The sequence below is a fragment of the Mytilus trossulus genome, chromosome 14 (genome assembly GCF_036588685.1).
Source record: "Mytilus trossulus isolate FHL-02 chromosome 14, PNRI_Mtr1.1.1.hap1, whole genome shotgun sequence".
Classification (NCBI taxonomy): domain Eukaryota; kingdom Metazoa; phylum Mollusca; class Bivalvia; order Mytilida; family Mytilidae; genus Mytilus; species Mytilus trossulus.
In genome coordinates, this window is record NC_086386.1 from 7,706,204 (window position 1) to 7,722,355 (window position 16,152).

At 32.9% G+C, this 16,152-nt stretch overlaps 1 protein-coding gene across 1 annotated transcript; it reads left to right on the top strand.

Annotated features, from left to right (window-relative positions):
- The first annotated feature begins 689 nt into the window (after window positions 1–689).
- LOC134696977 (uncharacterized) lies at window positions 690–7,887 on the top strand. Its single transcript, XM_063558945.1, has 7 exons — window positions 690–744; window positions 1,466–1,643; window positions 3,914–4,017; window positions 5,468–5,608; window positions 5,810–5,986; window positions 6,687–6,787; window positions 7,729–7,887. The coding sequence occupies exons 1-7, from the start codon at window positions 690–692 to the stop codon at window positions 7,885–7,887; spliced, it is 915 nt and encodes a 304-aa protein (XP_063415015.1).
- The last annotated feature ends 8,265 nt before the right edge of the window (window positions 7,888–16,152 follow it).

Consider the following 16,152-nt stretch of genomic DNA (forward strand, 5'->3'; position numbering starts at 1 on the left):
GACATTTTATTCTCTACATATTTTTATCAATCAAATAAATGGATTTAGCCCTAGTCCTAGGACAACGGTAGTTAAGACTGTCCTAAGATAGCTTTGTGTGTACACCATACGAACTATCTTAGACACGCCAAAAGATCATCCTAAAGAATAACATATGTTAGGATACTTTCATTGACACGGCTCCTAGACGTTAACTATCCCCAACTTTCGACAATAAATAGAATACTTATTACACTTATTTTCTGATATCATTACTGAACACACAAATTAATAAACATCAATCGAACTAGAGTAATAAAGGATTTAAAAAGATTTTTTAAGTGAATAAAGTATTGCCTTTTATTTGGATCTCGTCTTCGACAAAGATAAAATGCATATGTAAAATTGAACTTCAACAATCAATGAATTATGTTTTGAAAGCTTTGGTTGTATATGTTTGTTATTTTTCTATTCGTTGTTTTTGTTTGGTAGACCAAATTAAATTTAGGTATGCATTTCACATATATTATACAAGTTTAAAAACAGACAGGTGCGACATTAAATATTACAATCTTTAATTACAGTGAAATATAACAAATCCAATGTGTTAGTATGTAATGATCCATACAAAACACTTACTTTATCTTTGGAGTTTTTTAAATTTGATACATTACAAAATCAAAAACGCCGAAAGAATGGTTTAGATTAGAATGAGTTACCATGTGCAGATTTTGATATTCTTGCTTTTTATGCTTACATTTCAAGGTAAGTGACTAAATTTCATGAAACTTTTCCTTCTGTTTTTTTTTTTGGGGGGGGGGGGGGGGGGTCGCTACAGATAATAACCACAATTAAATACTCACAAAGTTTATACAACTAAATTCAGTGGCTCACCACTTTCTTGCTAAGCTTTATTAATTGACTGAATTTTACTCTGCAAAGCATTCAAAATTTAACAATTTCCTCGCGATATTTGGGTCTTGATGAAAATCAGCAAACGAGAAGTTATCACTGAATATTCACCTAAAATAGCACACCATCAGTCATTTTTGACTTTCCAATTTAACTTTTACATACACTTCAACTTTTACATGCACAAGCCAAACATACACCAAACAAACTGTTTTTCAGCACAAAAAAAAAACAACAAACAACACACTGCTTCGTCAATATGTAGCTTACTAAAATGCATGTCTCACCCTTAATCTGAGACTATTATATTTTAACGCTAAGTTACATATGTATACAATGAATTAGTCTTAGCTGATGTAGTAACCAGATGAGGCCCACCCCTGGTTGCGTGATATTCTCGCTGTATCGATTACCCATTGGTGGCCTTCGGGGGTTATCTGCTCTTTGGTTGGATTTTTGACTCTTTGAAATATTCACCATTTCCATTATTTTTTAGTTAAGCACTTAATGAGTAAATATGGATGCATGCCTCACACAAGAATCTCTCCGTATTCTTGTATATGATTTGTTACAGCATATTGTGATTGTGACTTGCCGCCTAAATTAGATGGTGCATGGTGGGATAGCAGCGCGGGAAATGTTCAGTTTACTCAGACCACAAAACAGTTAGACGGATGGTTATTCACTGTATACTCACAAAGTTTGTCTGAGTTCACATGTGTAGAGAATGTTGACAACATATTACTGTTTAAGTAAGTTTTCCACCATATTTTAGATATCATCTCGGTGGGTTTAAAGCTTGGCATGTCTATAGATACAGTCACTTTGTTACTGGTGAACCCCCGTATGTTTATATGTCAGTTTTCGTTTTAGTATCATTGAATTACTGTAAAACTCATGTGCTTATTTAACAGCAATTGCAAATATATATAATTACAAATTATATATTACTATTATCTCTATTTTGTGACTTTTTCCTTTGATCTTTTTTTGTGATAATTTTTCATATCATGCTACTCGCTTAAGATGTAAAATTATCGCTAGAAACTATAGGAGGCACGTGGCGTTGCTAACACAATTGACATGAATTCTAATATGACGTCCTTATTACGCTTTGATAACAAAGCCGTGTTCTAATGAGCACAAAAAATATGTTTGACACATGCGCACGGACTTACTGTTTATATAAACGTTATTTCCATCGTTATCCTTTTAAATATATACATTTAAGCAGCTAACATAAACTTTTATTATATATTTTTTATCAAACAACATATATTTGCCCTGCTCGTAGTTTTTAAACTTATCAAATATGAAATGTAATATACAGACTCTTCGGGGAGGACACGAGGACAGCCAAACATTCTTACGGTATTTTCGTACGCTTCGATCTACAAAAATGTATAAATATATTGTATTTGTCATATTAGAATCGAAATAATTCCTTCATGTCATGCTCTATGCTCATTTTAACATGGGTAGGCATTATATTTGACCATATTATATTATGAGAGCCGTGGTGTAGTGGTTAGTGCATCGGACTACTAGCACAAAGGTTCCTGGTTCGAATCCCGTTTGGGATGAAAATTTCAGGAACTCAATTTTCGGCTCTTCCTTTGCAAGTGTGGTCTTTAGGAAACGACGATAGTCCGTCGGACGGGGACGATAAATGGCTGACCCGTGTTAAGAGAGAGCCATATCTCTTGCACGTTAAAGACACCCTTGTAGATTTCGAAAAAGAGTAGGCTAACGCTGCTACAAGGCAGCACTTGCACCCGCACAAAGTGGAAAGGGATTAATATAAGTTGCAAAACTTGTTTCCCAATCCACTATAAATAAATATGTTTAAACTAATTAAACTATATTTGACCACATTTTACACCTCGCAAACGCTCAGTGTAAAATATCGACAAATATAATGCCTACCCATGTTTTTTTTTTTGTTTTTTTTTAACGATAACAATTATTTTATTCAATCATTTCCTGTTATATAAATACCTAAGTAGCCCAGGTTGCATACTTAGGGGCCCCTGTTTTGTAACATCCTCACTTGACCAGGGAAAATATCAAATGAGTTTATACAATAGTTTTACATACATAATTATATTTAATTACAATTGATTTTCCCACCTGATAGGATCACTGTACAACATCACTATCGTATATCCGGTTCACTGAACAAAACATGTGTTGATTTAAACTGGAAATACATTAAAATTTGATTGCGAAAGTAAGTTATTGTTTGACTTGAAGAATTTTGATGTGATTGAACAGAATTTGAAAGTATTCTTTAATATATATATATGGATTATAAAAAAGGATAAAGCACATGTGGTGAGTACAAATGTATTACGAAGGATAATATATGTGGTAATTTACTTATGTAACTAATATGCACAGACATAGATTCAAATAATAATTACAATAAAGGATATTGTTTTTTTCTTTCTGTTATAATAACATAGTGTTCACTACTTTATACACAATATACAATAAGATAAGTATTTATGGAATCGAACACACCTTTCGTTTAGAGCAGTTGAACTAAGTACATCTTCCTAAAATTTTTCGATAAAGAGTTTAATTTTCGTTTTGCATATATACTTTATATCCGAGCGTAGCAGAAGAAATTTTAATTCAAATGCCTACCCATGTTAAAATGAGCATAGAGCATGACATGAAGCTTAAATTGACAACGTCGTCATAGAGAAAATCAATCTCGTTGAGAAAATCAACTATAATCAATTATTATACAGATAAAAGATGACAAGAATCTTCTAGGTTATTAAAATTTCATGTGACTGTTTTTTTAAACATTATTAAACTGAGGATCACATACTTTTATCTTATTTTTGTTCTGAGTCACTAATATAGATGAATGATGTACATTAATTAAAACATTAATAGTACGAGAAATATTATATCTAATATATAATACTGAACAAAGTTGCTCGAACTTCTGTATAATTAGTTCTTAGTTTTACTAATTAGTACATTTTGTCTGGATTTTTTAACGTTATAGAAGTAACAATGAAGCAAATACATTTGGAGAACTTTATTACGGATTTCTGTGTATGGTGTACACTAATCTAACATCATCCAGCTTCAGGTATTATCTACAGACAGGTATGTATACATATAGTATGATCTAATGATATTAAAAAAAATATGTTGCACAAAAATAAATTTGTGAGTTTTACCAGGAAGCCGTAAGTATGATAACGCCTGCCGTATTCAAACTATGTTAACAAATAGGACTTTCCAATGTCATGATTTGATACAAGAAACCATATAAGTAAGGGAGCTACCATTTGATTTTTATGGGGGGGCTAGGATGAAAAATTTTGTCCTGCTTTTTTTTTTTGTTGTAAAATCTGTCCTGCCTTTTTATTTTTTACTCTATTCGGTCCTGCCTTTTTTTTCACTAGTTTATCCTGACTTTTTTTACCCAAATTGTCATCCTGCCTTTTTTTTTTGCCAAGATGCTCATCCTGCCTTTTTTTTTTACTCAAAACTCCTGTCCTGCCTATTTTTTTCAAATTTCATCCTAGCCCCCCCCCATAAAAATCAAATGGTAGCTCCCTAACTCACATTAAAAGTAATGAAATGCAGAGGCAAAATTTCATGTAATTTTAATAAAATTGAGAATGGAAATGGGGAATGTGTCAAAGAGACAACAACCCGACCAATGAAAAAAAACAACAGCAGAAGGTCACCAACAGGTCTTCAATGTAGGGGAAAATTCCCGCACCCGGAAGCGTCCTTCAGCTGGCCCCTAAACAAATATATACTAGTTCAGTGATAATAAACGCCATACTAATTTCCAAATTGTACACAAGAACCTAAAAGTAAAATAATACAAGACTAACAAAGGCCAGAGGCTCCTGACTTGGGACAGCCGCAAAAATGCGGCGGGGTTAAACATGTTTGTAAGATCTCAATCCTCCCCCTTTATCTCTAACCAATGTAGAAAAGTAAACGCATAACAATACAAACATCAAAATTCAGTTCAAGAGAAGTCCGAGTCTGATGTCAAAAGATATAACCAAAGAAAATAAACAAAATGACAATAATACATAAATAACAACAGACTACTAGCAGTGAACTGACATGCCAGCTCCAGACTTCAATTAAACTGACTGAAAAACATCAGGCACAATCCTTCCCGTTAGGGGTTTAGTATCATACCATCATAACATATATGAGAAGAACATAACCCGTGTCATGCCAACAACTGTTTTTAGAATAAATGTGTTTAATTCCGATGCAAAGACCTTATCAGTGACTCAATATTAACGCAAACATGACTGATATTTGTAGAAAAAAACAATATTTGGCCAGTAAGATTTATTTAGGAAAGAGTTGGAACGGGGACATACTAAGTAATACATATAACTCTTCGAAACAAAAACCTTCTCCAAGTCGATTGAGAATCCATGAAAAAAAAACAGATGAATAGTTATGCGCCGAGGACTTCAAGTCAATGACAAATTAAAGTAACACAGACTGCAAAATACAATGCAATGCGTCAAATTGTAATATTTTTTTTTCTTAAAAATAAGAGTTTTACTTGAAGATGAGGAACCCGATGAAGCTTCTAGACAAAGGATTAAAATGGTGTTGAAGGAGAACGCCCTTGAGCCTTACGATATAAATGATATTTGTAATACAGTAAATGGTCCTTTATCAGAAGAGTATCATGTTTTGGTAAAGCAAGGTAAGTTATTATAGACATTTTGTAGAAACAGTTAATCCTTTACCAACTATTCTTACCCATTCTCCTTAATGTTTACCATGTTTGAAACTTGTCTGTGGTAAAACTATTCAGAGAAACAAAGCCATTTGTATAAATATCCATGAAATTCATTATGTGGTATTTGCAATTTTATGTTTGCTAACTTTATGTATACATTGACAGGTACACAGTCGATGTTGAACCAGTATTTACCTGATATATTACTCGGTATATTCTCCTACAGTGTTAACGATGGGACATCTACCTACTGTACTGACGCCTCTCTGTGGGACTCATGTACAAATAAAACAGCTATTAACTTAAACTATACACTGTGTTCAACTATAATGTTTGGTTCAGGTAGGATTTGAATAAATTACAGAAATAGTCATAAAAAACATAGTGGATGGTGTGAATAAATGATTGGCATTAGATAGCACACTTCTGTCAATTCTGCATAACATTTCCTATATGAATGTCACGATAATTATGTTCTTTACATGTATAGGAAAAGGCCCTATATACAGACACACACACACAGCAATACATAGGGTATGTAAGGTAAATGTCATTGAGACTTCCTCTCAATTAAGAAAAAAAACAACCGAAAGAACATGCAATTCAGTCTTGAACAATAAACAGGTTTCTATACAATATTTATAATTTGTCTCTAATCTAAGAACTTGATTGTTTCCTAATTTCGAAAATAATTCTGTTTTCATTTAGGGATTCGACCTCAAAACCAACAGACAGGGATGACAAAAACAACAATTGTAATAACTGTATGTATGCCTTTTATAGAAAGGCAAGCGTTCAGATGTATGACTTAAAATTGTGAGAAAAGAATCAACTTCATTTCTTTAAATAATTTTAAATCAAATATGTTCAAATGCATTTAGGTTTAAGTTCTAAATACATCGTTATCGAGTACATGTTGCTCATTTCAGGTTAAGATAGATTATTTCGAAAAAGCTCTTCATATCTATAAAACAACATCTCCAAAATGGATAGATGAATCCAATTGTAAAATGATTATGAAAATTTAATTTTGATTTTGCAGCAACTGGTCACGTGTACAGTGTTACCTATGTGTTACAGGATAGTACATATTATGTTACAGTTATAAACTCTGATGGTCAGGATACGCTGTTTACCTGCTTGGTATTTTTAGCTACTAACTATTTGTAACAAGCACTTGAAATGATTTTTTTCTGTCAAATTTCAATTTTATAAAGGTACATGTACTGTGCGTGCTTTGTGTAATTCCATCAAAAACATCGAAACGGTGTTAAAAAGAAAGATAGAAATTGACCATTTTCATTTTTCAGGCCCTTTTCAGTTTGCTATTCGGTGTGAGCCAAGGCTCCTTGTTACATACCGTATGTTGACCAATAATGATTTACTTTTATAAATTGTGACTTGAATTCAGAGTTGTCTCATTGGCATTCATACTACAGCTTCTCAATATATGAGATAGACACTATCATCACAATAACATCCATCAAAGTTTCTATCATATTAAAGTTTGGTTATCTTCTCGTAATGCACAGAACCAGATGTGCTTTGACTCATAATGGTATACTTTTACACATTGTGTCTTTGACTGAAAGTTGTCTCATTGACACTTACTTTACATTTTATTATATCTACTAGCTATAGATATTTATAGTCTCAATCTGAAAATGAAAGAGTGAGAAAATAAATAAAAGCAACAGTAGTATATCGATGTTCAAAACTCCATGGACAAAAAACAAAATCGGGGTAATAAACTAAAACTGAGGGAACCGCAGTAATTATAATAGAACAACGACAAAACATTTAACTGTAACACACACAGAAACGAACTAAGCATTAGACAAAAACTTATGAGTATAACAAATAAAACATCAAAACCAAACACATGAATTTGGGATAGATAAGTACCGTGACACGTCTTATAGTAATGTGAATTCACACTCAAAAATTAGAGAAAACAAACGACAAACGGAAACACAAAGTTAAAATGTAACACACACAGAATAATTTAAAAATTGTATGATATTAAAAAAGAAAGGAAAGCTTTTAAATTTTCTTACTCATTGTTCCTTATTCGACTTTGTTAGGCAGTGGTCTCATCGGCAGGGACAATTGTCATGAGTACAAATCCGGGCAGCTGTGAAAAGGGACAGACACCATTTGCAAGGACATCTAACCAGGAAAGTGTCCTAATTACTTTGTCCAAAGACGGTAAGAAAAAACACAGAGTATTTATTCTACGTTAACATACATCTTGAGATCTCTCCCATCAAGACTTGGATACAAACACAATTCAAACTCTCATGCAGACTACACAATTTTAACACTTTCTTTATAAATTAATCTCTGTAAATAGGAAAAACTTCGGAGTATTTTTAAATGAAAAAAGAAACGATCGCACTAGTACTACTCATGCAGTTTGAATGTAAGGTAATACATATAGTGAAGGTGTGATTAACAACAAAATATAAGAGAAAATGCCAAGAAAAGACTAAAAGATATTAAATTCTCCCTCGCCCTGCTCGTCCGAATTTAAAGTATTTCTACTCTAAATTCAATTAGGCTTTAAACAAAACAAACACAGAAATAGAGTTAGTTGCTCGCAGTAACATTATTATCTTCTCTTGCGATACAAATTTTATTTCACTCTATAATACAAGTTTCTTCGATACAAACAACATAATATAAATACATGTAATAAACATAGCAGCCATTAATGTGACTAACTTCGTACTATACGACCTAACTGCGAGCACCTTCGATACTAATACATTTAAATGCCAAACTTTATATAGTACCCCACCCGTAGAAACCGCCAAAACTTTTCTCGCGCCTTGTACACGTAACATCAGACTTTATAAATAGTACATACTCCTGCAGAACTAGTTCTAAAACTAGTTACACTAATTCCCATCTATATATAATAACTACAAATACCTAAAGGGAAAACCCCAATTTCAAACGAAATGAAATATATTTAAATTCTCCCTCGCCCTGCTCGTCCGAATTTAAAGTATTTCTACTCTAAATTCAATTAGGCTTTAAACAAAACAAACACAGAAATAGAGTTAGTTGCTCGCAGTAACATCGAATCAAAGGAAATGAAACAGTTCAGAATTATATGCCAAGATTCAAAGATACTACCAACTGACGATGTAAATTGTCCTTAATATAACCATCTTTCGACTGATCTGATGACCATCTACCGTGGGCCTTCAATAATCTATCAGAAACCCCGTTATTAGCTGCTGAGGTAGCACCTCCACTTCTCAGACTATGCAACCCGAATTTAGATTTATCCAAACCAATGTCTTCCAATGCCTTAAGTAATATCTCACGAGCTCTAGTGTACGATAAGGATGTATTGTTTTTGCTTAGCTTGTATACACCTTGTGATTTCAAAAATGACAAAGACCGAAAAATAAAATAATCAGAATCAGATTCTAAACCAGCTAATTTCAAATAAATTTTTAACCACTTAACAGGACACGTTTCATTCCCGGTCCTAGCAATTATAACCGTGTTTCCTCTTCTATAAATGTCTGTTTTACTCTTATCAATAGTAATCTCAACATGAGTATCATAAAAACAATGTTGTTTCTTTTTATCTTAGCTAACTCGCTGTAGCGTAAGAAACCGGAAAATCCAAGAAGACATAGTAAACACACTCTTAAATTAGACAAATCGTGTTCGGAGCCGTATCTAGAAACAATTAACTTTAAAATGTCAGTAGTAATAGGCTCTTTTTTGTTGATGGGTTTACTCAAAATTCTACGACCGCCTTCCAAAATATTAGATAACAACTTATCAGAACAAGGATTGTATTTAAAGTTAATGTCATGATACCATTTAATTGAATAAAAGTTAGATTCTAAAACGGACACGCCAACACTGTATCAGTGAACCGATATATAAACATACTGTAGTTGAATTAGCCGGAGAAAATTCAAGTTGACAATCGGAACACCAAATACGAAATTTTCCAAAATAAAATTTATACTTTTTAACAGTAGATTTTGAGCTAGACGCTTCCACAATTGATGGCAATGCACTGACAATTTTGGCAAATCTAGAATCATTGGCTAATTCTTCGAACTGTTTCCATTGAGTCTGTAAATAGAAAAAAACCAATTTAAATCTTTATACATACATGTATCTTAACATTAAAGTTCTATTAATATATACGTCTCATATCTACATACATCATCCTCTAATCACACTGTGTGATTCTTTATGTTACACTGTGCAACATAGCTCGTGAAAGTTCATACATAATCCATCATAACACTGTATATTATACCACAGAACAACTTTATTGTTCACCCGTAAACATTTCACACTGTGTGACATACACATATATAATTGTATCTAAATAGATAATCATCTAAATTTCTAAGTTGTAAAATCAACTAACAACACTAACACATTACTGTTAAATGGTTGCTTAGCAAAGATACTGTTTTCGTCCGATACTTTTATAAAAAATGATTTCGGATTTCTGTACTCACGAAAATCTTTAATATAGTCTTTATATTCATATGTTAAACGATTCACAATCATAGGCCAATACACAGCTGATTTCCACTTAGGTATTACTAATGCACCTTTTGCCTTGCATATAAGCATATAATTAATAACCCTAGTAATCAAATAAATAGGAGGAACTATCCAGTTATTAAATGCTGACCAGTCATATGCAAATGCATCAACACCGGAAGTACCAGGTGTAAAAAACCTTTGAGAAGAACCTAGATACTTTTGTATTTCTACTGTCAGCAAATAAATCACAATTGAATGGACCCCATAATCTATCAAAATATTTAAAAATAATATCTGAAACACCCCAATCATCAAAATCGAAAATTTTGCTCAATTCGTCAGCTTGAATATTTTTATCTCTCGGGATCCATTCAATTTCTAATACAATATTGTTATCTAAACATATATTAAAAACATCTAAAGCTATGTCCTGAAGCTCTGACTTCATACTACCTTTTCTAATAATCTTAGTCACATTCTGATTATCGGTGTAAATTTTTACAAGTTTTCCACTCAATCGATTATGTACAGACTGTAAAATATTGCTTACTGCTTTTAATTCTCTCCAAGTTGAACTCTTGGTTTTTTCTGATTTATCCCACATAAAATGAGCGACATTATTTGAACCTACAATATAACCAGCACCTGCATATTCGCTGGCATCAGAAAAAAACAATTCTCTCGGGCATTCTATGAAAATATGAAATATGCCTAAAACTAACTTTTTCACAGTAAAAATACCAAAATCTAAGTTCTTGAATAACATTTTCATTCAAATATACAAAAGAATCCCAATAATCTCTACAAAAAATAGTCATATGTAAATGTCTTGTCATAATTTGACAAATACTGCCTAATGCTGGTAACATAGAAATTATTTTTCCACACACTTTAGCTAAATTTCTACAAGTGATATGTATATTACATTCAAATAAAGCAGATTTTATGTTTTTTAAATTCTCAAATTTTTTCACAGGTATTTCTAAAGTTCCGTCTTTTAAATTCCAATTAAAACCTAGTCATTCCATAATTTGAACAGGTGTCCATACACTCTTTTTATTATTTACAACGAAACCAGATTTTTCTAGATCACTTTTAACCTGTAAAGCCATATTTTCACATATTTCTGAATTTTCTGCAGTTCCCCACCCGTCATCTAAATAAACCACAATAGGAATACTCATAGCTCTCCAATATTTTACTAAAACTCTAAGCGTTTTAGTAAAAATGTGACCTGCTGATGACAAACCGAAAGGCAAAACTGTGAAAGTAAAAAATCTGGTTTTATTGCCGAATTTCCATGAAAAACCTAAAAATTTTTGATGATCATAATGCACATCTAAGTGATGATAACCATGCCTTAAATCAAATTTATACATGTATTTTGAATTATGTGCAAAAGATAATGCTTCATTAACACCTTCAAATTTAACCTTTTGTTTTTCAACATATTTGTTTACATGTCTTAAATCTAGTACAAGTCTTATTTTACCTGAGCTTTGTACCGAAACAGTTAACGGATTTACTACAAAAGGTGGACACTCTACTTCATTAATACAATTGGTAGTAAGAAGTTCATCTATTGACTTTTCAACAAAAGTGGCATGCTTAAGAGCTGATTTGTTATTAGGTAAATAAATACAACATGGTTCAATATTAAATGGAATACGATAGCCAAATTCTATAGTATTTAAGATAAAATCATTTGCCTGTAAAACAGATTTCCAAAAAGACACACTATGTTTTAAATTCCCTTTAACGTTAATAACTTGATCTCCAGATTTAATTTCATAATTGTTAATAAAGTCAAAATTATACTCAACTCCATTCGTAGTATCTTCATCTAACGTCGGTTCTTTACTGTGACTTTTCTTGTTCCTTTGGGGCCGTGCTGACTGTTGCTGACAGACTTGCCTTGAATGGACAGTATCTGGCGAAATGTCCTTGTTGATTGCAATAGAAGCATTTCCCGGATCTGTTCTGCGACTGACCTGCATTTTCTCCGAATCCACTGTTTTGACTAATCCCACGAAAAAAATTCTTTGCGTTGAATTTATTTCCACTTTCTGTAGGTTTATTGCTGGGCCGATCATACGGTTTTGAACTTTTCCTTTTTCTAGAAGCACTGGCAATAGCGGAACGCAAATTGGCTGCATCATCCTTATCGTCAGCCAAAGGACTATCAAGATATTCATTAACGGTGTCCCATCCATGTTTGTCGGCGATTTTCACAATTTTGTTCCTCTTCCGCAAGGTTTCTTTCTCTTCTGCTAACACCTCCAACGCCTGAACGTACGATTTGGACCTTATCAGTTTCTCTATTCTTGAAATCGTGTCGGACCTTTCTGTATTAAATAAGTACTGAATGCGATGTCCCTCTCTCTTGAAAACGAAATCTGGAGTCGAAACACCGGTTGACTTCACTGGTTGTATAAATTGGTTTTCGAAATGTTTGATTAAATTAACCTTCTGCTGTTCTAGAGCGTTCGTTAAAACTGTTGAAAACAACGATACGGCACCATAAGTAGACAACTCGGTATTTGATGTACTCTCTTTACTTTTGGACGGTCTCAAATCATCATGGTCGGAACCAGTATCGGACATCATAAACGTAAATTAATGTGACTAACTTCGTAATATACGACCTAACTGCGAGCACCTTCGATACTAATACATTTAAATGCCAAACTTTATATAGTACCCCACCCGTAGAAACCGCCAAAACTTTTCTCGTGCCTTGTACACGTAACATCAGACTTTATAAATAGTACATACTCCTGCAGAACTAGTTCTAAAACTAGTTACACTAATTCCCATCTATATATAATAACTACAAATACCTAAAGGGAAAACCCCAATTTCAAACGAAATGAAATATATAAAACATCAATGGACATGCAAAATCATGATTAGTAATTTAATACTGGATATGAACCTGATAAATTCATCTGTTGTTGAGTAAATTTATGAAGGAACAAAATTAGAGATATTTTCGCGCCCTGTATTGTTTGTGTTCGAAATAGCATTATAAAATTATTGGTACCTTCAAAATATTTCCACTTGATGTACATCCTTTACCTTGAACACATTACTATAATCTAACTTTAATATTTGTTTTCTTTATCCACAGTTACTTGTCGTAAGTATCATTACATTGAAATTTACAAGTTAAGAAGCTACTGTTTTTTATGAGTTGATAACACTTGAAATGGAATGATGTATTACGTTTTAAGATTGGTTTTAATATCCTGTTATAAATGTATTTACCAGTAATAATATCGTCAGAATTACAAACACTCTACACTAATTAGCATTATAGGGGCATGATGGTATAAGGACAACCAATTTAAATTCATGCTATCAACCATATATTTCGTGATTTTTGTCTTTCTTAAAATTAAGAAGATGTGTTTTTCATGGAGACAATAATCCACAAGATCCATGCTGTCATTAATATGAGTAGCTATAGTTAAGCCTTCACTAATCGTTTGTGTGTATGTTTGGTGGTCAAACATTAGTCGGTTGAGGTGGTCAGTTGAAATTTAAGCTATCTTTGTCGATTCCTGTTATTAAATAAAGACAACAGTAGTATATATACCGATGTTCAAGCTCATAAATCGATAGAAAACACAAACAAAACCGAGGGAAACGCATTTAATTTAAAAGAAGAACAACGACACAACATAAAAATGTAGAACACACAGAAACGAACTACATATTAGACAAAATCCGATGAGAATGACAAATATAACATCAAAACTGAAAACATGAAAAGTATGTCATGTTTAATCGCATTAGCTGACAATGTATACGTTATTTGCTCTCAACGACCATATTTACAGGGGCGGATTTAGGCGGGGGCGTGGCGGGCGTGCGCCCCCCCTAAAATTTGCAAAGCATGGGTTGACTTCAACATATTTAAGTATCAGAAGAGACCATTCATGAATCTTTTTTAACATTCAAAGTATATATAAAACAGTCAGGTTCACAGAATCAACGTGATTACTAATTAACTGACCTACGCCTTCTCAAAGTTCTATCAATAATTTGAAAGGAATGTGTCATACGCGGAGCTGCGTTTGATGACAGATATAATAGGTTTTTAGCTGTTAAAGTAAAAACAGCTATAACATTGTGTTTGCGGTTTTTATAATCAATTTGTTTGATAATCGAAGTTCCAAAACATCCCTAAATCACTTTCACAATTTCATCATGACACGGTCTAGAAAACAGTCGGCAGGTGAGATTCTTTTATAATATCCGTAATGAAAGATAGAACTACTGTTTTAAGCGAAAGGTTAGTTCATTAATTTGTATCTCTGTGTCTATATTTATTTCTCCCTTGCAACCTAAATATTTAGCCGAATTCTGTACCGTATTACCGTATGCTTGGGATCCCAAGTAAATAAAAATATCTGCGTAAATGCATCTCATTCTAAATTTAGTTGTTTGAGGCGAACACAGTGAAGTCTGGCACGACCTCCGAAAATAAAAAAAATAAAAAATAGATAGTATGAAAGGACAATTAAGAATCGCTGGTAAAAGTAGAACTTTTCGTTTGAAAAATATATTGGTTAGGTGAGCAATTGTGATCTGTCTCGTCTCACTTTGCGTCCGTCTGTTCGCCCGTCTATATCTGTAGATTGTTGTCAGGTGTGGATTAAGGCTGTTTCAGCTTTAAACTTGAATTCCTCGCTTATTTTAACACACAATAGTTCGAGCTATCTACATTTCACCCCTTAAGAATATTTCAATAATTTTACCTAAAAAAAAACTCCAAAAATTTTTCGCCTCGCTCCGCTCGGCGATAATTAAAATTTGCGCCCCCCCAACTGAAAATCCTGGATCCGCCCCTGATTTATTATTGAATCTTGATTTATTTCTGATGTTTAAAATACTGTGTTCCAAAAATAAATGATATAAACTAATATTTTGACTGCCTATGTTATAAGCAATTAACTAATGTGTTTACCCTAAGTATTCTATTATTTAACATTTCAGCTTTTAATAGTGATACCTCTGACTTTGCGTCAGATAATGATATCAACATTACAGCTTTGGTCGTCGGTATATGTGTTGCACTAGTATTTATCCTTGTGTTATTGACGGCTTTTGTATTGTACCGGAAGTGCTTCAGAAGACGTACGCATATACACCACGTTCACAGAGATGTCCTACCAGACTTGATGTATCCTAAGAAAACAACTTTAGCAGGTACTTAATTAAAAGACTTATGTTTCAACAATACCCTGATGATGATATAATTTAAATGATGTTGGGACATAACGCCAACAAGACTAGTTCACGATGCACGTAGATGTCCATACTGGGCTTATTTCTAAATTGGGGGTTATTTGTTTTTATATAACATCAGCAACAACGATATGCTTATAAAACTAAACCTTTTGAATTAAACTAAGAACCAAACATCATTTTACTCAGTCTTTTTAAATAGAAATAAAAAGATGTGGTCAGCTGATATGACAACTCTTCTAAAGAGACAAAATGACACAGTAACTATATGCCAGTCACCGTACGGCCTTTAACAACGAGTACCGCATAGTCAGCTCTAAATGGCACAGTAATGCCAAATGTAAAGCGAATAAGATTAAAACACATCCTATACTACTGACACCTACTTTTGTTTTTACATGTGTACCTATTATGTCTGTTTGTTTTGTTCACAAATCGTTGTCAATATTATGAAATTGTGTGCGACAGCAATGCCAGTGAGATGCTTAGTTAGCTATACAACTAAGTTTAATTTACTATTTTGTACAAAGAAGTAGGTCTATACCAAGTCAGGAATACGACAGTTGCTATCCATTCGTGTTACATGCTTAAGCTTTTAGATTGCCATTTGATTAAGGACTTTCGATTTGTATTTTCTTCATAGTTCGGTATTTTTTTTCTACTTTTGAAAGACCACTTGTTTATTTGACAATACTATTTCCCGTTTTGATTTCATAATT

What these genes read in the sequence shown, in the direction of transcription:
- LOC134696977 (XM_063558945.1), top strand. Translation starts at nt 690, where the DNA reads ATGAGTTACCATGTGCAGATTTTGATATTCTTGCTTTTTATGCTTACA. An exon ending in GACAACATATTACTGTTTAA is followed by an intron (nt 1,644 to 3,913) that starts GTAAGTTTTCCA and finishes TTAACGTTATAG; the next exon opens with AAGTAACAATGAAGCAAATA. An exon ending in AACTATAATGTTTGGTTCAG is followed by an intron (nt 5,987 to 6,686) that starts GTAGGATTTGAA and finishes TTGATTTTGCAG; the next exon opens with CAACTGGTCACGTGTACAGT.